Source organism: Cyclopterus lumpus, chromosome 8 (genome assembly GCF_009769545.1).
Source record: "Cyclopterus lumpus isolate fCycLum1 chromosome 8, fCycLum1.pri, whole genome shotgun sequence".
NCBI lineage: Eukaryota > Metazoa > Chordata > Actinopteri > Perciformes > Cyclopteridae > Cyclopterus > Cyclopterus lumpus.
In genome coordinates, this window is record NC_046973.1 from 5358602 (window position 1) to 5382899 (window position 24298).

Here is a 24298-nt window from a genome sequence, read left to right on the forward strand (position 1 = left end):
TCACACACACACACACCCGCACACACACACACACACACACGCACACACACGCACACACACGCACACACACCCACCCTGAGACCACCATTGTTTTTCTTAATGTCGGTCAAATTGGGCTGCAGAATATAATGACGAGAACAAGGTGAGTTTTATAGAAACATATCTCACAATGTGATCCACGATTGTCAGACGCGGTGAAACAGGAAGAGAGTAAACGTGTCAGACCTCCGGAGAGCAAATTATACTCGCGTAGCAAAACTACTATAAAAGAAATTAATTAGAAAAGGTTGGACATTTTGGAGCAACCGTGTCTCCGACAAAGTTACGCTCCCACACAATTATGCTACAGTTAGGTTTCATGGGAAACTTATTTTCTCAGAGATTAGGGCCGCAGTTTGAAACACGTGGAAGCGTTGTAGGCCTACATGTAAACAAAACAATAAAACTACCTTGTTAGGTTCAGGCAACAAAACTGCTTGATTAGGTTTAGTAGGTTTAGGTTTGGCTTACAATCGATACCAAAATTGAAACGACAAAGAAACTTCTTGTGTGTTTAGGGCAACAAACGTGGTACCACTTGGAAAGTCTTCTTTGGGCCGTACACCACCTTCCTGCACTTCATTTGAAGCGTGCGTGTGTGAATCCTTTAAAGTTAGTTCTGTAGTTCTCATCTCCAACGTTGTCCTTGACATGTTTGAACGTATATGAATCCTTCAGAGCAGAGACTTCAGGAAGGAGCCTCCATCTTTTGACCCATCGCATCCCTTCAGCTCCGGGGAGACAAAGTGGACCAGGGCAGATGATCTAAAAAACAATCCGCCCTTCCTCCCCTGCTCTTCCTCTTCAGGAAAAAAAAAAAAGAAATACGCTAACAATAAAATCTCAGCATCAGCTTAATATCAAACACGGCCCTTGAAGCTGGACTGTGCAGGATGTTCCATTCAGAGGTTGTGGTCGGGGCTGCGGGAGATGTCAGATGGAGCCAGAAGCACTGGAGACTGGTAAGTGGAGGCAGATGAGGGTGTTGTACCCTCCTCCTCTAGACCTCCCACTTTCACTTCCCCGACCACAACTTCCTATTAACAGCACTGGTCATGTTGTCTTGTTGATTAGATGTCACTCGGCGGTGAGTCTTTTTCATTCACAAGATAGCCTCTTTTTTTATACAAGAAAACAAAAGTTATTTTCAATAGGCTGGTGTGTTTTCAGCATCATGGTATGATTTCATGGTTATCATGACAGCAAACCGAGACCAAAGCAAATGTGGGATCCTCATGGCGATTGACCGTATAATCCGATTATTGAGCCCTCGGGCCTCTTTGGAGGTCCCTCACCTCACCGTTGTCACCACGTTTCTCTCTGATTCGGCCACAGCGTGTGCAGAGCTGCTCATATTTTCACCCGCTTGCCAAACAAGCATTCACTGTTTATGCCGGTGGGCCACCCAGTGGACATGAAGAGGAAGTGCTTCCACTCTCTCAACCCAAATGCTTTTGGAAAAGGTCTCAAGAGAGGAAGTAGTTGAAGCACAATGACTGTGAGTCATCGAGGTCATGAAGAGGCCCGGAAGGCAGATGAAGGGCCATGTAGGTGATGGAAAAATACATAATAAAAAAAAGAACAACCTGTCGCTTTAAATAACTTTTAACTTTTAAGTCACACATCATGTCAGCCGTTGTTATCAGGTTACTTTTTCTAATGGCGATCACTAATTGGTTGACCTTAGCTTATTTAAATCAGTTACTTGGAAGTGATGGAAGTTACACACCAAGACTGCTCTGCTGGGCTTCACACGGGAATATAAACTGTGTGACTTGTTTGACTGTAACATCCAAGTTTAAGAAATGTTTCCACTGAAATTAAACAGAATGTAACCCGTTTTATCTGCTCCGCTTCAGTGCCGCGTGACTAATGCTGACTTCATTAACTTGTTCTCATCTCATCTCTGGCCATCGGAGAAGTGTGGACCCTCTCCTCCCTTTCTTCTTCTCCTCCCCCCCCCCCCCCCTCCCCCCCCTCTCTTTCCACTGACTGACCTCCGCAGCCACACTTTCCCTCAATCTGTGTCAAGTCATGCGGGCTGAATAAATGATATTTCAGGTACAGCAGAAAGAAAATCACACACGTGAGACTTTCTGTTTGAACCCCCTCAGACGTTTGGCTCCCAGCTGCCAAATCGATTTCCTCCCACAACTAAAAAAACTCTTCTTCAACCCACATATTGAATTCTCTCCGGCTCCCTCACTTGTCAAAAACCCCCAAACTTGTTTGTGCCAGCAAGGCCACCAAAGCTTCCACCATTTATTTATACTTGAGCTTTTTTTGCTCTACCTTTTCATACTTTACGCAACATGTGATTAATCATCAACCCCAAATAATTTTGAGAGAGGCTGAAAGGTAAAAGCCGGCTGCAACAACTGGACAACACCAAAATGAATAACGTCTTCCTCCTCATTGGCACAAAATCTAGAGATATTGTCCTCAGTTATTCACAGTATTTGTTTCACCATAATTAAGTAGAACATTTCCAGTTTCCCCACAATTTCAAAAACATCTTTTTTCCTCGATGCAATCTTCTTAAACTGTTGTCAGACCTGTGAAATGCCACATGAGTAGCAGAAACAAGATGGCCGGCTATTGACCGGTTAAATAGACCTCCTCGTGACAAGGGTGCTCTGGATATAAACAGAAGAGGACGTCATGTGTGTGACTGAACCAGCTGGCAGGCATCTCCGTAACCTGTAAAGCCCTTAAGTGTAGCGCACTGTACCAAGAACTCTGTCCCCTGTGTCCGAGCTTGAGGTGTGTACATTGAGCGCGCCGTGCCCGACCCTGTCTTCGCTCTCTCCGCTGGCTCTTTGTTGTTGTTGTTGTTGTTTTTTGCATGACATTCAAATCTCTGGAGCTGGTGCTCATAGCGCTGCCAAAGGAGCTGCGACTCCAACCCTGCGGGCAGCGATCCAGCCCTGGCCTTGACTCCTCTCTCCCCTCCGGCTGCCTGTGGATGGAATGACCTTCCCACCGTGTGAAGACCTGTACATTCTTGTTGTCACGCAGCCGTGTGTCCGGTGCTTCACTCTCATCCCGAGGAGATGCCTCCAGTTGTATCTTAAATTATTAAAAAATATTTTAGTAATCCAAGTTGTTTCGGCTACCCGCTGCAGTCTTACTGATCTTTTGAGAATAAACCTGTAGTGGTCAATATAGTCTCAGACGATTTAATTTTACAACTGTGATTTATTATGATGCAGCCTGCTCAATATCTCTCTCTCTATATATATATATAGCTCTGTTGTCACAGATGATTATTGTATGTCTGCAATTATTGCAGGCATCTGCAGTTAATACCACCCGCCTGTCAAAGACATTAACCAACACACTAGCCAACACCACATCAAATAGGTCTCCATAGCCACAGTTATGGATGCATAGATTAGTTCAGATTATGTCAATCTTCCTCCTTTCCCTCAAGCAAAAAGTCTGTTCTGTGTTCCCCTTAGTGAGAGTGAAGGCCTTAGGGTTTTTAGGCCTTATCTGAATGTAATTGAAGTATTGAGAATGAACAGTAAATAAGAATGGGTTCATGTGTTTTGTTGTGTGTAGGAATCAATAATCGATACAGATCAGAAGATAAGCTGTTTATCAAACATATTGATGGAAAAGAAGTACAAAAAAAAAAAAAGGTTCATGCACGGTGTGTTTACACAGCCCTTAAGACTAAGAGCTAGACGACCCAGTTGAGCAAATACTGCATAAATATATAAGTGGTTTCCATAACAACCCAACCAGGTCGAGGTAAACTCCACGCTCATTTTCACCGTCCAAACTTTACTTTGTGTCCAGTAGCTGGATCTGTGCGGATGCTCGGCAGACACCTGGACTCACAAACTGGGTGAGGAAGACGAGGGAATATGATAAAGCACGTCAACAGACCACAGGCGACAGATCATCTCCAGCCTTTCTGTCTCTCCCTCCTCTCCTCTCTCCAGACAGGGTTGGGCCAAACAGCAGGTGGTGCAGAAGAGAAGCCCGGACACGAGATCTACAAACCTCTGGCTCTCAGACCTCTGCACCGGACAAGCATGGAGCAGCAAAGAATCACAAACGTGAAGAAGTAAGTGCTGCTTTTGACGTCTTTTCTACCATTTGTGGTTATGGAATAGAGCTTTTTTTTTGTGTGTGTGTGATTTACGGCATTTTCAAGTTTTAAAAACAAGCATAGTTTGCAATAAGATTACAGGTGATAACTATGGATGTGTTCATTTAAGGTTAATATGGCAGTGTTCAGTTTCAGTGTGAACGGGGAAATCCTTTTATGTCTTGTTAATCCAGTGGCATAATAAGTCATACATTATGCCATCAACTAGTTCTATATCTTCCATTGAATGTGTGAAGTGACCGGTTGTCGTCTCTGAGAGAAACAGGTCTCCGTTCTCACTGATTTTGGTAGAATATATGAAGATCAAAACAAGCTCAAAACCAAAGAACTAATTAAAAAACGTTTTTTTCAATCTGTGTTGAAATATCATTTCCTGATGAAAGGATATTTTAGGATTCAGATATCAGGGACTACATCTTTGGTGACAAGCTAATTTCTCTGAATAATGTGTTCAATTACAAGAACATTTGACTGTATTATACTATATTATATCATGATATGATGAACAAATAGAACTGTGTGAGCTTTTATGGAGGGTTTGAACTCTCCCTTAAATTTAAAAAAAGCTACTAATGTTGTGATTATGATTATTTATTGGAGGATTTAAAAACTATGGCAAAAAAAGATATATTTGTACGATTTCCAGCCTAAGCATGCATTTTGCTTTCATGTGCATGCATGTGCTGAATTACTGCTCTGAAGACGATTGTTGATAAGAATGCATTAATATTGCAGAAGGTCTCCTCTGGAGGAAATAAAACCCAAAAGACTGTGATGTTTGCTAAAGGTCATGTTTGCTCCTATCGCTGGAGAAAGTCAAGAGATTTGGGGCCTGAAAATCATCAACCAAGGAACAGGACAGTTATTAATGTAAAAGCATCTTTCTATTGTGTACGTTGAGAACTGAGTGTGATGTCGTTCGACTGAAGCCATAGAAACACGGAGGTTTGTTCAATGTTAATTACAAATATGTTTTCATCTCGCCAATTAAAAGTCATCAAGTCTGGACCAACGGTCTCGAGTGATTGGCCGAGGATTTCTAAAGGAGGATTTCAATGCATCTGTTTAAGCCGGCATCTTGAATGTTAATGTGTTTACTTGGTTGTCTGCCTTCCATGTTAGACCCTTCAAAGTGGACCGGTACTATACTATGCTCGATGTTAAGATCTTTATGTTCTTTGTAAAGCAAGTGCTTTTCATCGTAGCTCTTCTCATTTAACTGCTTCTTTTTTTTTTTCAAGTCTGCGCTCCTAATTGTCTTTAATGTTCTGATTAGTTTTTTTTCCTCTCCTCTCCACAGCTCAGGTGTCACAGCAATAGCGTCTCTGCTCGAGGCTCTCTGAATAAAGATGCACGAGGACTTGGACGGGCAAATCCGATGACTCAAAAGAAGAGAAAGAAGTCCAGCCTCGGATCTCAGGACCACAGTGTGTGATGATGTGAGTCCTCAGGTTGCCCGGGACCATTTTAAGACATGGAGGTGCTTCTGTTTTGTGTTTGGAACCCACTGGTAGATGGACCTTGATGTCAACATGAGGTCAAGGAAACCATAACCGTTTTGTCTCACTCACCTGACTTCTGTCAGCATGCCAACACAGCATAGATGACTCACCCTTTAAAGAGACATCACTGGGAACTAACATTGTCTAACGATGTAGCAGCTACAGGGGACTTACATGTGGCCCACAATTCAAAACAGTCCAATTACAGTCAGTATGGAAGTGCAAACAACCTCTCTGGTCTGGATATACGTTAACAGTACAGAGCAACTGAACACTTCAAATGAGAACAACACCAGGGATTTGATTGAAGACTCAGACAAATACCAATCGTACATCATTGGTCTCTTCCTGTCCTGCCTGTACACCATCCTCCTCTTTCCTATCGGATTTATTGGTAACATCCTCATCCTGGTGGTGAACCTGAACCACACGGAGAAGATGACCATCCCCGACCTTTATTTCGTCAACCTGGCTGTCGCCGACCTCATCCTGGTGGCGGATTCTCTTATTGAGGTCTTCAATCTGAACGAGAAATATTACGACTACGCTGTCCTCTGCACCTTCATGTCCCTGTTCCTGCAGGTCAACATGTACAGCAGCATCTTCTTTCTCACGTGGATGAGCATTGACCGATACGTCGCCTTGGCCAGCTCCATAAGCAGCCGCCCGCTGAGGACTATGCAGCACGCCAAGCTCAGCTGTGGCCTCATCTGGATGGCTTCCATCCTGGCCACCCTGCTCCCCTTCACCATTGTGCAGACCCAGCACAGGGGCGAGGTGCACTTCTGCTTTGCCAACGTCTTTGAGATCCAGTGGCTGGAGGTCACCATTGGCTTTTTGGTGCCCTTCTCCATCATCGGCCTATGCTACTCTCTGATCGGGCGAATCCTCATGAGGGCCCAGAAGCACCGCGGACTGTGGCCACGGCGGCAGAAGGCCCTGCGCATGATCGTGGTGGTGGTGCTGGTGTTCTTCATCTGCTGGCTGCCGGAGAATGTCTTCATCAGCATCCAGCTGCTGCAGGGCACCGCTGACCCATCGCAGCGGACTGCTACCACCCTGTGGCACGACTACCCGCTCACAGGCCACATTGTGAACCTGGCAGCTTTCTCCAACAGCTGCCTCAACCCCATTATCTACAGCTTTCTTGGAGAAACCTTCAGAGACAAGCTGCGTCTGTTCGTTAAGCGGAAGGCCAGCTGGTCGGTAGTGAACCGCTTCTGCCACCACGGCCTCGATTTACACCTCTCCGTCAGGGGCGAAGTGTCAGAGGTGTGACCGTTAAGAAGAGGGACACTTGTTATCAAACTGAGTCCATAGAATATGCTAAAGAGATCTTCATATCAAAGTGATGCATTACCCAGTGGGATCTATGACCTCATCTTTCTTCAGCTGTTATTTAGCTTTCGCCTCACAAGTTGTACAGCTAATCCGCTCACTTTCTGAACAAAAAAACACGAAAAGCCACCAAGAATGTACGCTCCAAGAAGGATGAAAATGACATGATGTGTCCCTCTATGGAGCCAACAATACACATGCAGGACCTAGCTGTAGTAAAGTTGACCTGCATGTTGGATTGTTTTCTTTAAGGGGATTTGGCGTGTTATTTCTTCAAAAAGTTAGTCGGGTGGCAAGGAAATGTCAGCATCTTTCCTTAAAGAACAAGCAAAGATAACTAATGGACAGATGAGGGTCAGAGGAGACCAGCCTTTGTTTGAGAGAGACAATAATTACATCTAATCAGGCTATCTGTTTCATCTTCAACAGAGAGGTCATGTCATTTACAACCCACATGTAATATCACCTGGTTTATGTAAAAAGAAAAACACGCATTCATCAAGAAACTAGAACATACACCCCCATCCACGTCAACGTCACCACGACGTAATAACTGCTCTCATCTTTCAATTGAAACCTAACATGAAAAAAATGTGAACACAATCCACGACAGTTAGGGAAAGACGTTGATGAAAACGACGACTTGCTTTTCACTGTACCTGTCCGGTATATTAGGGAGACTCTAAAGGTGAATGGGGGTAAACAATGTAACTGCTAAATATCAACATTAAACTTCTCCAGTTGCTTACTTACATTGAGGCAATCGTGTTTTGTATTACAAGTGTTCTGAAAATGTATGTTTAAATATGCAAATGAGGCATTATGTTTCTGAATATGTGTTCCAAAGCAGAAATGTAAACATTGGATAAAGCCAGGTTGAAAATGATTGTTTCGTTTCGCTGTGCACATAAGATATCTTTTTGAATCAATCCATATATCAGAAAATACAGCCAAAGAACAGCCAAAGAAAATAGAAAAATAATTTTTTGCCAAGTCTCCTAAATCAGGCAATGATGAATGATATATGAACAAACTCCTCTGTAAGATACCCATGAAATAGGAATGAAACTGGAAAGTTTGGTGTATGCAAAGTGCTGCTGAAGTGGAGATTTCTGGCTGAGAGAAAACTGCTTTTAAAGATATGAATTGTGAAATGCCAAACATTTTGAAGACACCACAGGTGCATATAATGTATGTTTAAATATGCAAATGAGGCCTTATCTTACGTTAACTCCTACGCTGAATTCAGGAGAAATTGATGACATACGCAAATAATACAAACACCTAAATGTGTATTTTGGATGATTTCGTTCTACTAGTCTGAGAGAAGACATGTTATGGAAACAAGTAGCCCACAATCTCCAAATTGAAAAATTATTTGTGCATCAAGAAATTAGGTTTTTTTTTTACCCGGGGTGTCTCTCTCAATGTACCTGCTGCTTTGTGCATTTCTGCTAACCTTTCTTTCTTTCTTCTGTTGAATGAAAATGGCCTTATTGTATAGCAAAACATTCATTGGGCAATGCAAACCAATGTGTTATATTTTTAGAAATAAATAAAATGTCTCACTTTTCCAGGAGTATATAAAGTGGAAGTTGTCGCGTGATGTTTTTTTCAAAAAGGACCCAACAACATTTAAAAAATAAATCTAGCTTATGTTGTACATGTCTTCAAGGATCACATGGAAGAAATAAAGGGTAACGTAGCTATTTATTCATATCTTCTTATACTGGACGTTTTGATTCCAGGTGAATAAAGGACGTATAAAATGTGAGGTTGAGCCCTAAAATCGGATGTCTGAGCTCATATATTTTGTGGTTGATGTGTGAGTGCTCATTTCAAAGATGGCGGTGTTATTACCCCACTTGTCAGGTCCTGTTAGCATAAGGGTAAAGCAAAAAGGCAGGTGTTGCTTTGGCCGGGAGGGGATGAGACAAACACATCATTCAATGCTGACAACATGAAGCCGCTTCCATCTTTTGTGCTTCCACGTCAGTAACACCCATTACACTGTGTCACGGGGCCATTACTTAGGTCTAGGGTGGGCCGTCGCTGTTTATCACACATTTCCACCTAAAACATAATACATCTGCGGCTTGCTTTTCTTTTCTTTTCTTTTCTTTCGTTTTTACTCAATTAACACAGATACCGTGACATCAGACATATTTCGGCACCAAAAGGCCATCACTGGACGAGTGGATTCTCTTAAAGCATAATCACTTACAAATCAGATGAAAATGCTTTTGACTGAAGGAAGATGCTCATTAACACCTTGATCGCAGGTTAATGGCGTGCAGATTGCCAGGCTACACAGGTGCAGTGTAACCATCTTAAATTGTTTCCCATCAGAGCCTTTTAATGTTGGAGGTTTTAATGAAACCTGCCGCTACGTTTTACAACCTCAAATTATGTGTTGAGCCGTCCACAGCAAATGTTGTAAATTCCTGTTGCATGATATAGCACGACCTTCCTAAATTCACTTGCATTATATGAAACATAACAGGTTTTACAGAATATTCTATTTCTTATTTACATTTGTGAAAAACACACATGCAACAAAAACCTAAACGCTAAAGCGGTGATGTGGAAAGGACCAAATGACCACAAGGAACTCACGCCCGTAGGTTCAACTTATCAACTTATCAAATCTGTGTATTGCCAGCCTGCGGTGGGCCTGAGCTGTGTGTGCGCATGAGGCAGCCAGAGATAATGGCGTGACTGGGAAAAACAGGAGTCCAAACCACAAACTGTTATTCCAGCTGTAACAGTCCCGGCAGCCTGGGAAAGCAGCGCTGAGGATTGCTTGAGTGATTGTTTATTAGAGGGCTGCAAAAATGCTAAACTTGTTGTGGTGCATGATGGTAAAGATTCGTTTGCATGGTGTGTTCCCATTTCTCCGTCCTCTGTCCCTGCGCTCTTCTCCTGCAACAAAGCAATCGGCGCGTCGCCTTTTTAAAACCTGGACAAAGACATCTGATATATTTGTATTTTGGATGTTGACCTGGATGCGTATGAAGACTCGTATTCTTCTGTAAACAGCACATGGTTCTATCAGTGTCACAAAGACAGGAAGACAGGGAAGTAATAATCCAATGAGAGCTGTCAAGTTCACGGAGATAAACACCAGCACCGTGGAAGAGACAGAGGACCGTCTTTACATCACACATCCACACGCATACAAAACACACACATTCAAGATGCTGTGAGAAGAGGTTGACAGTGGACTGTGTGTACAGCTGAGACTACCAAGCAAGGTTAAAGGTTTGTGGTGACTGACGTCACAGAAAGGGAAGAAGGGTGTGACTTTTCCCCTTGCTTACATTTAATACTCCCTCTGGAGGATGCTGGATTAAACAATGAGTTTGCGAGCAACAAATCTCTCTGGTAAAAAGAACATCATGTCTTTATGTTATTATATAGGCCGGATAAGCAAGATCGCACAGCCGAATGATGACGATAACGCAATCTCGAGACTAAATTGGATGAACTTGATGTTGTTGTTGTTGGCACGTTTTCCTCATTGTAGCCCCGCTGCTGTTGCTCAAAGACACCAAAGTGCTACACAAAGAGTGACTAGTTTATTAGGTGCAAAACAATGTGATAGTGTAGTTCAGAAAGGTGTTGATTCAACTCTACCATCATTTTAGAGGCTGCAGGTCGGGTCGGTGTTGTACTGGCTTTGTTTTACTTATATTTTGTGCTCTTTGTGGATATTAATTAGGATGGACTAAACATTAGAAATATCTTTCATTACGGCTCAGTCAACACCTTGCAGAACAATGATGCAGAAAACAAAGCGAGCTAAATACATTCTACATAAAAGGTGAGCACTCTTCAAATATGTCCTGTGTAAAACAGAAAAGGGACTGGACACTGTCAGCTGAGTGGGGGTGGGGCATGTCAAAGTAATTACAACAGGACAGTCCAGGGTTTATGCATAATTATTAGGCAGTGCACTCGGTGGACCTCGGCAGCTGAATAACGGATTAGGCGTTTAATTGCATTTGTAAATTAAAATCCCTTACAGGAAAAAAAATGATTTAAATAGAACAGATTAGCTTCCCAGATACAGGAAGGAAGAACAAAAGAGTTTGACATGCTGCAGGTAGACCCCATCAAATTCCTTATATTGAACATTAAGGCAATCGAAAAACAAACAACAAATATAAAACTTTAAAACACAAATTAGTAAATTCCCACTGGAAGCCTATCTATCTATGGTGTGTTCAAGATACACTGAACTTATTGTTGTGTGTATATGCGTCAAAAAACATTTTCTCCTACAAACATGTAATTTTATAAAAGTATAGGGGATTTAAAATATCTTCGATCACACGTCATCTTTTGATATATATATATATATATATATATATATATATATATATATATATATATAGAAGAATAGCATAGTACAATAAAGAAGCTCCACATAATAAAAACATGAGAAGCTTTTCACATCTCGCCCACCACACACACCTTCACCAGAGCTGTGACTTTCTCAAGGGACATGTTTAGACCGAGCCATTTGCAGAACAAAGTCAGAGGTTCTCAAATAGATTACTACACATTTTACTGCAACAAGTGATTTTCTTTTTCGAGAATATATATATATTTTCTTCTACTTTTAGTATATGTGTTTTTGTTTAAGCCTGTTTTTTGTTTGTGTGTTGAAAACCTAATTCAGGTGGTGGACTTCCATAATGTCAAGCCTTTTTCTGAAGAAGATGAAGTAAAAAAAAGTTGTTTTGAGGGACTAATCCCTCAATTATTGGTGTCTAATCCATTATATACAAGCACAGAGTGGAATATAATAGATGAATCAACTTAAATGTGACTATTTTAGACCAAAGAAGGAAGAAATACATTTTTTTTTCCTGCAGATATTAAACTGAGGGAAAGGAAATAGACTTATTTTATTTAGGGGCTCGTTGAAAATATTGACGGTGGGGGCTGGGGGTTCATTGATACAAAATAAAAGGGGGGGGGGGGGGGGGTTCTCATCGTTGTTAGTTAATGTTGGGGAAATATTCCTCAATGTTGTTATTATTATTGTCAGTATTTTAATTCACGCAGAATATGCATCAGTAGAGATAAAGGCTGTAACGAAAACATAAACAGAGGTATTTCACGGTCCCATCTTTGCAGCGCCCCCTGCATCAATGTTTTGCAGTGTGCGCTGGCTCGCAGGCGGACGTGCACGCACGCGAGCAACAGATCCGAGCGCATGCGCAGTTCATTGTTTTGACTGAAAATGCCGTCGGTTTCGAAAACGGCGGCCAATGCGTCTCCTCAAACCGAGAAACCTACCCACTATACGTGAGTAAAGCCGCTGCGCCGAAACAACCCGATCGCTCGTTGGAGAAAGCGTTATTTGCATGTGCGCGCGCGCGCGTTTGCATTTCTCGCATTCCTCAACTCTTGCGTGTGCGCCTTAAAAACATGGTGCTTTTTCCAGGCATTGTGACTCCCTAACGTCACATAGCAAACAACGACTGCACGCATACAACCCTAACGCAGGAAAACACGGACGTCTTAAATCACTTAATTCACGAGCCCGGCGTCCACGGAATGGCGTACAATTGTTTTACCGAGTTGGGAAATAGTTTGAGTAAAATCCGCTGAATGTAATACCGTCAACTCGGCGGGCTAAATGATTAGCCAGGAACTCGCTAACCAGCCTGCTTGTAAATAGCTCGGCCTTATTTTGAGTTCCCCCCCCTCGCTACGCACATTTACTGACGTACGCTCGGGGACTTTCAACCGACGCTACGTCGGAATACTTACGTAGTTTGCTCTCTGAATAGCGAGCTAACGTCGGTGACCCAAAATACACGAGCAGGCAGGCTACAAACACAACACGGACACCACGCCGTCTTTGAACTTTTCCCCTTTTTGTTGCAAGCGTTGATTTATTTATTTATATATATTTTGAAACGCGGCTCCTGACACGCTACACTGTTTCCGGTTGTCCTTTTTTTTATTGTTTCAGATACTTAAAGGAGTTCAGGACAGAGCAGTGCCCGTTGTTCCTCCAGCACAAGTGTACGCAGCACAGACCGTTTACGTGCTTTCATTGGCATTTTCTCAACCAGCGGCGAAGACGACCCATCAGGAGGAGAGACGGGACTTTCAACTACAGCCCCGACGTGTACTGCACCAAATACGACGAGACGACAGGCATCTGCCCGGATGGAGACGAGTAAGAGCCGCCGTCCTGCAGCCGCTGACAGCTGACTGGTGTCGGCTGTTGCAGCTTTTTATGAAACTAATCAAACCGTAAATTTAAAAGCAAACTAATGCCCCAAAACAATATTCAAAGCACACGACATTTCATATGTTGTTCTGAGGTGTTTATGTTCTTTTAAAATGGCTTAGGGCTGGTGTGTCCTCATTGGAAGGATTTGTGTGGGACACCTTGTAGTTTCTTTGTTAAAGTTGTACTTTATTGCTATACATATACATACATATATACATATGTGTGTATATATATATTGTTTTATATATATATATTGTTTTATATATATATATATATATATATTGTTTTATATATATATATGTTTTACAGTGACTGAAACACACGTTGAGAAACGTGTTCATTGTCTGTAGAACTGCTATGTAGCTAACTGGGATGTTTTTTAAGGTAAAAGCACGTGTTTATTATTATCTTTGTGTATTTTGATTCTCAAAGATTAAAAAAAACAAATTCTTAATTTGACCAGCTTGCTGTGGCTACAGTAACACAAGTGTGTAGGATATTCAAGCTCTCTGTTTGATGCAATACGTGCCCATCAGCTCAGCTGGGCCCCGAGTGGTTATAAAATGCCAGGCGCCGTTTATTTTTACATGACAAGAAAAGGTCTGTGTGTCTTTGTAATCAATCATTTTTCTAGCACTGGAAACATGGTTTCATTGGTAGTCGCTTGGTGAGCAGTGTTTATCATTTAGTGGTCCCTATCTGAAAGGTGTGACGTTGCTGCAGATGTTGCTGCATATGTTGGCAGCATGTTTACAGATGCAATAATGCATGGCCACTTTTTTGTCCTTTTGTGTTGTTGCATCATGCATGTAGAGTACTACATTTAACATTTCTGATGGGCCTCGCACTTCATGTGACATGACCGCACCTCTTGGTCTTTGAGTTGAGGCTACTTGACAGGTTTTCTCTTGGAGCCCTTCAGCGTTATATTCACTGCTGATGCTACTATTCATTTCAGCGAATGGGAACATGCGTTTGTCCCTAGCTTAATATTATATATATATAATTTTTTTTTAAAAGGTAAATTCCCCATAGAATCCACACAGTAAAGACCCCGATTTAGTTTGTGTTTTTGTAGTTTCCAGTTTTATTTCGCAGAGCATCATTTGTCATCACAAAAGGAAAAATGGTTTCTAAACATGTTGTGACGTGCGTGTGTCTTTAGAGGAGCCGAACGTTATCAAACACTTTGACTAAACTGTCAAGTCGCATAGAAACTAGATGTGTGAATTCTCAAAATGAGCGGAAGCCTCTCTGTGTGACTGGGAATTAAAAATGACACAGCATTTAATTGAGTCCCATCACAGAAATAGAAAAAATAAATATGATTATTGAACGACTGCTACTCCTTACAATTCCTCCTCTGGCAATGGCGGCTATTTTAGTATGACCGTGTGTGTTGCCATAGCAACTGTTGCTACTCAAGTAAAGACACGTTGTTTTATTCAAGAGGCCTTTTGACCATACATTTCTAGAGGCATTGATGGTGTTTCAGCCCTGCGCACACAGTACAATCCTATTCTTGATTTAAAATTGGTGTGCAACTAGATGAATGGAAACATCCTCCTTTTTTCCTAAAAATGAATCATCTTTTTTTGTTTGGACCATGTTTTACATGTCAGCAGTGCATTGTGTTGTCATATATTGGGATTTTAGAGTTGTACTGTCCAATTTTATATATTGAATTTGAAGAAGATTGTGTGGTATATTTGTTTTGGGCAGTACATTTTATTTGTTATTTTCATAGATTAATTTTTTTAAATGTATTTTTATTTAGCTCAACTAATTACATTTTTCAATGTTGTATCCTCGCTTCCGTAGCTGTCCTTATTTACACCGGACAACTGGTGACACAGAGCGCAAGTACCATCTACGCTATTACAAGACGGGCACTTGTATCCACGAGACGGATGCTCGAGGGCATTGTGTGAAGAATGGACTCCACTGTGCTTTCGCTCACGGGCCACATGATCTCCGACCTCCCGTCTATGATATCAGGTGACATGCAACGCAAATAGGGTCTTCTCCTTCCCCTGGAGTGTTCAGGAGTCCGATTGCTAAATGTGGAATGATTCTTGGCTTTCTTCTTGGTATTTAGATATTTCAAGATGTATTTTATGAATGAATTATATCACCTTGCTGTTACACCTGTTTAAAAACTAAGGTTATGAGATGGTCCCGTATAAGGTGTAATACCAAATGAATGTCATAAACTTTAATTGTGATTTGTTATGTTTGAGAAGCCATTGATTTAGCTTTATAATATATTAAAACTCTTTTTAAATTGGGGTTAAGCCATGATCTTTCATATTTTACTTTTTTAAAGAATTGGAGAAAAAATAATGTGAGTTTTTATGTGCACAGAGAGATTCAAGCACAAGAGGCCCTTCAGAATGGACAGTTGGGATCAGGGGAAGGTATTCCTGATCTGCAGCCCGGTGTGTTAGCCAGCCAAGCTATGATTGAGAAAACTCTGACGGAGGACCCCCGGTGGCAAGGTGAGTCCACCTCGCTTTGATGTCAGTGGGCTCATGCAATGCCAACACGCTTGTTAGTTTAATTAATTAATACTTTGTGCCGCTTTTGCAGATACCAACTTTGTTTTAGCCAACTACAAAACGGATCAGTGTACGAAGCCCCCACGACTATGCAGACAGGGCTACGCTTGCCCCCACTACCACAACAGTAGAGACCGACGACGAAATCCTCGAAAGTTCAAATATCGGTAAGACATTGCTTGGTTTAAGTTCTAATAATCAAAGTGAACCACGGTGTGTGCATGTAAGGGGTTAAGGGCTGTGGCTCTGTGAATGCAGGTCGACTCCGTGCCCAAACGTGAAACACGGGGACGAATGGGGCGAACCCTCCAAGTGTGACAGTGGAGACGGCTGCCCGTATTGTCACTCTCGCACCGAACAGCAGTTTCACCCAGAGGTGAGTGAATGTTGTTGTTTAGAAAATTAACAGGTTGATAGGTCAGAGCTTTCATCTTCACTATGATTGATTGTAGATACCGTGCCCGAGCCTTAAATCTGACTAGTTTCCAAAATGGCCCCAAATCGTGTGATAAATTAGTTTTGGGGCTGTAATCAATGCTGCAAGTTCAAGATATTATATTTGAGGTTTTATTTCTTTGTTTATAAAATATTGTTGCGTCATTGGTGTAACTTTGTGGTTGACTCGTTTTTCTATAGGCACATATCTTGACGTTGTTTCTTATTGTTCTTGTGTTTTTTTTTTCTCTTAAGATCTACAAATCTACCAAATGCAATGATATGCGACAGACTGGATACTGTCCCAGAGGACCGTTTTGTGCATTTGCACATGTAGAAAGTAAGTGACAGTTTGTCTTGAGTACAGTTTCAGTATGAACCTTGTTGACTGACCGGCGGCTGGAGAAGAGCCCGCTGACAACATGCCTGACTCTGAAGCAATATCGCTTGTTTATTCAAGTTTATAAAATGAATATTGAATAGTGCCTCGTGTGCAAATTGCACAGACTTCGACACCGCATGTCCTTGGGTCCCCAGCAATAAACACACAGTAGATTGGACACTTCACACACAAAGATTCCTCGCTTTATAGTTGAATGCACTATTTTTTTAGATTGTGATGTTTGTTTCCACACTATATGAATTTGAATATGTATTTCAATCCTTCCAGGAATTCCTTCTACAGAAGAGACCATGAGCTCATTGCTCACAGTGATACAGTCGAGTTCACAGGCCCAGCTGGGCTCTCAGCAGTATTCAGAGTGTGCAGTCAGTGAGTGGAACAGCGGAGGCAACTCCGCAACCAGTAGCAACGGACAAGTAGGAAGTGTATGTTTTCTCTGTTGCTACGTCCATCCTCAATAGAAAATGTTTCCGAATCGACTTGTTAGATGGTGTTTTTGATCTTAAGAGTCGAGACATTTCTTTAGGTGTTATTGATGTTTGCTTATGTAGAGACCTACATCTCAATTCAGCCATTTGCTTGTCGACATGTTGTTTACCGTGCTCTCATTTTTCCATGTTTTTTACACTATATTGATTTGTCTTTGTTAGTATTTTCTTTACTGTTTTGCATCTCATTACTGCGTTTTTTTTTGTTTGTTTTTTAACAGAACGGATGCGATTTCTCACAAAGTGCTATTTAAGACTATAATTCATTTTTTATTACCGTCTCAATCTTCAATAGATTCTCTCGTCCGTTCAGAATAATGCTTTTATTTTTATTTTTTGATCATCCTTTTATTAAGACCATGTGCACTTCTCTTTCTCAGGTTTCATGTTCTAATAGCTCGACTGTAACTCCCAGCTCAGGAAGCGACAGTTTGTTATCCCCAGTGGGATCCATCAGCAGGCCCCGCCCCTTAACTAGTCGTAGTTTATGCTCAGAGTCCACCCCATCCAGTGTCTCACCTCTGACGTCTCACTATCCTAGAGCTCCGGGCTCTGAACGTGAGGATCAGGTATACAGACCGCTCTCTTCAGCTTTCAGGAAAAATAATTTAACTCATAGACGCAACTTAGGGGCTTTGCTGTTAATGTGTCACTGTCATTCATTTTGCCTGTTCATGTCATTTATAATTTTGAGACATTTCTACATGAGACTTAGATTATTTCATGTGTTGGGTGTTCTTTCCAAAAAAAAACTCAATAGTATCTCATCACTTGATGAAAGTATCAGATATGCTCATTGTTGAGAGGCTCAATCTTGCAAGCACGCTGCCTAAAGAATATTTGTATATATATTTCACGGTGCATACACAGCCAGTATGTGCAACTCTACACATAGAATTGTAGTTCTGGCAGAAGAATGCAGCCCACTCGCAGTAAATGTGTCTCCGTCATTGTACTGTAATCAGGCAATGCGTGTTGTTGTTTTTTAATCATTTGCGAGAGCGACAAGTGGCAGAAAGAGTCCCGTTACATGTTCAGCCTCCAATCCTCTGATTCTGATCAGATGTAATCTGGTGGAAAGATGCCACATAAGTCCTGACGACAACAAGAAGCACTTAAAATCAGCAGTATTCAACGTCACAGTTGGCTCCACTGGTGTAAAGGGAATAATGGCTGATAAGGCCTATTTCACTTAGTTTGAGATATTAGATATTGTGTCAAATGTAGTTTTGTCATTGAAGTGTGCCGTTTCTGTGTTTGGACACTTTTAGATGAAGAACAAGGGACAGGTGGATCACAAATTAACGGACCAAGAAAAGCAGGTTTGTGTTTTAAATGGGTTACTTTGTGATGATATTACATCACACATAATGCATTGATTTGATTGTGAATCAAACAAATGCCCTTTTGTGCTTCCCTTTCAGACACAAAACACCGTATTCTCTGCTGTGAACCCTTTGGCATCGAGCTTTACCTCCAGCATAACATCCAGCTTGGCCTCGAGCGTCGGCTCAGAAAGCTCTTCACCCACCACCTTATCAACGATGAATGCAAAGGCCACTCCTTTCTATCCGGGGAGCAACACCGTGGAGTCTGTCATCGGTACGTCAAGCCCACTGTAAGCGGACCCAGCTGACGGCTGACTGTATTTTGTGGTGAAATGACAACTGTGTGTATTTGGTTTCCCCCTCAGGATCCGCGTTGGACCTCAACTTCAGTGACATCAACGTTGCGTCTCTCGAGAAGGAGTTGGAGGAGCAAGACGACAGTGTCGGGCTGGCGAGTAAGGACACCTAGTTTGCTAAAGCACTTTCAGTGGTCGGAGCGGTCGATCACAAATGGTGTGTTCGTGGTTTGCTTGTATAAATAAAAACCCGTAATGACTCTGTCCCCGCAGGTCAAAGGGTGCTCGCTGGCTCGGCCCCGGTCAACATTCCCGGCTCCCTGGCTCGATCGTCCTCGTTTAATTCCTCGTCGTCGCTCTCCACCTCCCCGCTCAGCTCCCTCTCCCAGTCGCTGTCGCAGTCCCTGCTGTCTGCGACGCTATCGCAGCAAAATCATTCTTCAAACATGTTGGCCAAGCAAGAGCACGGCCTCCTGGGAACCCCCACCTCCTCTTCCCAGAATTCATTGGGTAGGCTGATAGCATCAGGCATTGAGTGAGCTGGAAAGCATTTGACTTCAGATTTAAATCTCAAAGTCTTCTGTCCCAATGGAAGTAGTTTCGGATTCTTCTAGATTTAATGCGCTGCTATTCTGTTAGTCATATATCTTTTGCGCACGTCAATCAACTTGACTTCAATTATTCATTTAGTTCTATATGCAGAAGTTGGACTGAGAGGTATGGCTGATTTGTTTGATTGTGTAAAGAAAACAATATTTTGCCCAATGAAGCAACAAGAACGATTTCAGTTCTCGAATTCTCAAAGCTAACTCCTATTAAAAACCCTCAGTTTTGGATTGATGGAAGTAGTTTTGGATTATTAGAGTGCTCTAAATGAATTGAAACGTTTCCAATCCTCAACTAATTATTCACTCTGATGCTTGGTCCTGTGATTTTGACACGCCCCTCCCCCCTAGGCTTGAATGGCGGGGCGAGCAGCATCTGGGACTTTGTGAGTGGCAGCTTTTCACCGAGTCCATCTCCAGTTTTCAGCAGCCTCGCCTCGGCTACCAGCAGTGCCGACCTGGCTCGCCTTTTCAGAGACCTGGACGAGGCCAAGAGGAAGATCAAGCAATGGGAGGAGGCCTGGCATCAGGTCAAGCAAGTCAGTGTTCTAAATGTGCTCTCATACATATCTTATTTAGAGTATCAGAATAATGATACTTGTTCTTATAGATGGCAGGGTTTTGTTTGTTTTTAATCCCAAGACTGCGCTTTGTTCCAGGCCTGCGAAGCTTGCCAGAAAGACGCGCATGAAGCAAAGGAGCGAGCGAAAACGTCCGAGGCAGAGCGTCAGCTGGCGGATCAGAAATGGGAGGAAACTGAGCGCAAGCTGAAAGCGCTCCAAGGGGACTTTGATGTGCTTTGTCGCACCCCTGGAACTCCTCTTCTTCGTAGCTATAGAGAGCTAGACAAGCTCCCCTTGTCAAAGCTCCACTCCATCCAGAGTCAGCTGCGTAATGACCTTGACCTTATAGAAGGGGTAAGACAGACAAGATCACACACGTCATTTAGTTTTTTGTAGCATCTAGTTTTATGTCATTCAGATCAACTTTTTTTATTTTTTTTTGATCATCAAGCATGCTTATTTGAAAAGTCTGCATGAATTGTATTTTTCCTCAGTTGTAGCTGATATTCATTCTTTTCTTTCCCAACAGGTAATATATCAGCTTCAGTCAAAGAAATGTATAGTTTGCCAAAAGCATGATCGCTGCATTGTTCTGCAGCCGTGCCAGCATTATGTACTATGTGAGAACTGTGCACCTAGTAAAACAGAATGTCCCTATTGTAGAACAAAAATATTGAAGTGGTGATGTAAAATGACTCGAGGTACTATTTAAAGATTTAGCCCTTTTGAAAAACTACTAATAGATATTACATTTTCTAAATTGCAATGTCTGTTTCATACAGTGATTTGAATTGACTTAGAATACAATGATGTTTGACTGAGAAATCAAATAGTATTATGAATTGGATTGTGTACAGGGGATTTCATCATTATAGCTTTTTGCTCATTTTATGTGCACGTTAACTTCCTGACTGGAAAGCCACACACTCGCATTAGAATATCAAATTAACTCGCTACGCCCTTTCCTCAAATCCTTTGTTTACATTTGTCAGCAATACATTTTGGCCAACCTGACATATTGCTCACACGGTAAATAAAAAAAATGACATGCAAACGGGATTGATGCACGTTGTATACTCAAAAGACATTAACGAGAGTAATTTGGTATTTCTTCCTCCGTGTTTGGCTGTTAACGGATTGGATATACTTTGGAAATATTGTGGATAAAACTGATCTCTTTAAGTTTAATGCACTTAAAAAACCTTTTAAGGCTCCAGAGCTATATATATATATATATATATATATATATATATATATATATATATATATATATATATATATATATATATATAATTTGAAGAAAGGAAACTCACTCACTGTAACTTTACTCTTGAATCTTAACTGAAAAAAAGTTTAATTAGGGCTAATGTCTTTCTCATACTGTAAGTCTTATGGTCATTTTTCAGTTATTTTGATGGTTGGGGGAAATGTTGATAAACCACATATGATCTCAAATGCGAAGAAATCAATGCGTTAACATTTTAAGACTTACTGCCAGGAAATGTCGTGTCACGTAAAACATAAAATGGGCAAAACTCAAACACTTTTCGTTAGTTAAAGAGGAACACAATAAATCAAATAATTCACTCGAGAGCTTTCGGGAAGCAAATCGAGAAATGAAACCACGCTTGCATTCAACACTAAGTAAAGAAAAGAACAGTCATCTTTTGGCCAACTAGAGACAGAAATAAAGTATTAGTGCTGGAACACACCTGTACCTGTAATCACACGAAACCAAGGAAACGACACACTTGACCCATCTTTGTGTTCCTCTTTAAAGTAAAGCCACATTTTCATAAACATCTTTTAAATGCAACCAGTCACGCATCATTAAGTTTGATTTGTTATTGAAGCACTTTGATGACTGGGACTTTATTAAAGGGTATATAGAAATCTGCTTTAAGCTGCTTTGTAGGTATTACTCTTGATTTTCTTTTCTTTCTTTTTTTTAGATTGATATTTTTTTCTATATAAGCTAATGTCTGAAGCTTTTTGTGTGTACTATGAAACATCATTTGGATACTTCGTGTTTCCTATTGTAAAATCATGGCATGGTTCTACATATTAAGATTTCATAAAAAAACAGTACTTAATAGTTTCTACTTTTCATAGTTAGATTTATAAAATTTCAATCAAATAAGTGCACATTTAAAATGCATTTAGGCGTAACCAGCAGCTGTAATATCAGTGAGGCACATGTAACATGTTAAGGCTGTAATTCAATCAGTTATTATTATTTTTTTAGAGATTTATATAGCCTAGCCTATTAGAAAAGCATGTGTTGTATTTGCTAAAAGCCTGAGATGGTGATTTTGTAGGACTCTAGTCTCTTGTCTAGAACATATCGGCCTCTAACTCTAAAGTGCCTTGCCTTAGTTAAAAAGGTTATGTGTAGAATTGTCAGAGCGAAACACAAGTAGTCGAAGCTTGTGCAAAAGGTTTCTGCAAAACGTGTCTTGCAGAAACATTGACGTGTGTATGACCTGAAGCGCGTGTGCGTGTGTGTGTGTGTGTGTGTGTGTGTGTGTGTGTGTGTGTATAAATATATGCCAGTGTATTTGGCCCACTCTCATTACGTTATTATGATAACTGAAAGCAAAACATGGTCAGCACCCGTGTGCTGACTTCCACTTGGAAAGGAACCGTAGTTGACTTGTAAATTGGACAGGACTTGTGCTTAGGTTCCTCTAATTGAAATGACCTTCTACTGTGTTTTTAAAAAAAAAAGCTTTTTATCCATGCGTTAAATTCAATAGAACATCATGTATCTCCAGGTACACCTTTTGCTACTTCTAAATATGAGAAAATGCATTGTTTACATTCATATAAATGACATCTAAGCAACTCAGAGGAAAATAATCCAGAAAGGTTATGGTATTTCAGCATTTATATAATTTGAATTCATTATAGTACAGCGTAAAAGGCAGGCTAAGCACTTCTGGTATTGCATGGTATATATATATTAACCAGCTACTAAAATGAAAAGGAGAAAAAAAAAGTTTGCACTGTGTCACACTGCCAGAATATTTGTATAGACTTAATTTTAGTGTAGTAATGGCTTCATAGCTTCTGCAAGCTTCGCTGCTACTGGAAAAGGTATTAATGTTGTTTCTTGTTATACATTTAGATGTTTGAATGTTGTTGTGCATCCACGGCTCAGATTTCCAAAACTATGAAATAATCTTCCGCATCTAATTTAACTAAATTTAAGTCAAAGGTTCAGTACTTTTGCATATCACTAGGAATGATGTCACAGACCTGTACTGCTGTAGATTGTCCCTTTTTTTTTTTTTAAAGAAAAAATGGTCCGAATGGTAAAAGTACATTTGTTGGGTTTCTCTTCCCCCATTGTATACGGTAGAGCTAGTTTTACAGGGCCGATTTAGTTGATTTAGCCAACTAAAATATTCATGTCTCGTGTGGGAATCTGAAAATCAACCAAAGTGGTGCGCTAGTCGCTGTCCACATGTGTATTCTAGAGAGAAAATGTACCCTTGAACATAATTCCAATAATTCCTACGGTATAATGGGACATATCGGCCTGAATGTGCTAGGCGGAGGAGCACCGAGGCCATCCGGATGAAACTGACAGCATTGTGAGTGGCAGGACTTCTGTTTTTGGATGGATCTTTGCTTTAATATTTCCTCGTATTGAGTAAACAACAGGATTATGCCAATGGCTTTTGCTTCCAACAATAATGGACTTGAGCCCATTTTTTTTTGTTGCAGTTTTACCAAAGACTTTAACTGTTATTTCTTTTTTGTTGTCGCTACATTTCATTATTTGTTTTATTTCAGTAACAAAAACCTAAATTGATTTTAAAACAATAATCACCTAGTACCTTAACTAGATAATGTTCATTAACGGCAATTAATGGCCTCTTTTTCTATCTTAAGTTAGCTATAGTGAGTTGATAACATAAATGGTTAAAAATGCATGGTCCTTACAAAACGTGTATTTGTACATTTGATTTTGTGTTAAGTTTATGGCGTATAGCAGGCCTGTGCAACAGTGGCCGGCACATGCCGATCTTAAGTGAGGATTCAGTGTCAGTATAAATGTTGTCTCCAGTGAAGGAAGGTCAAAGGTGAATGACAAGTGTGCTTCTGAAGTGGCCATATACACCTTGTTTGTTGACGTTGCTTAACTACATAATCTCAATCACTTTGGAAGTTGACGGTTATGCATTATATGCTGTTATGATCGGCCTACAGTGACTGTAAGGGGCTTTCTTTCTATCTGACTCTTGTTTTCTATTTCTTAAAGCAGGGGTCCAAATTAGTTTTTGTAAAATGACGGGACAGGCGACGATTGTGATAAACATTGATGGCAGATACAGACATAAATAAAACTGAGTTGTTCGTAA

General features: G+C 41.0%; 2 protein-coding genes across 3 annotated transcripts; both read left to right on the forward strand.

Moving 5' to 3' along the window:
* Nucleotides 1–5835: 5835 nt before the first annotated feature.
* gper1 (G protein-coupled estrogen receptor 1) lies at nt 5836–6939 on the forward strand. Its single transcript, XM_034539843.1, has one exon. The coding sequence runs from the start codon at nt 5836–5838 to the stop codon at nt 6937–6939; it is 1104 nt and encodes a 367-aa protein (XP_034395734.1).
* A 5286-nt stretch (nt 6940–12225) lies between these two features.
* unkl (unk like zinc finger) lies at nt 12226–24298 on the forward strand. 2 transcript variants are annotated; one of them, XM_034538914.1, is made up of 16 exons: nt 12226–12315; nt 12989–13198; nt 15077–15253; nt 15620–15753; nt 15845–15980; nt 16072–16189; nt 16504–16588; nt 16919–17076; nt 17520–17708; nt 18411–18461; nt 18564–18741; nt 18833–18922; nt 19037–19273; nt 19720–19907; nt 20028–20285; nt 20461–24298. In XM_034538914.1, the coding sequence occupies exons 1-16, from the start codon at nt 12251–12253 to the stop codon at nt 20614–20616; spliced, it is 2430 nt and encodes an 809-aa protein (XP_034394805.1). In that variant the 5' UTR covers nt 12226–12250; the 3' UTR covers nt 20617–24298. The 2 variants fall into 2 exon arrangements, with proteins under 2 accessions (XP_034394805.1, XP_034394807.1); XM_034538916.1 differs by lacking the exon at nt 17520–17708.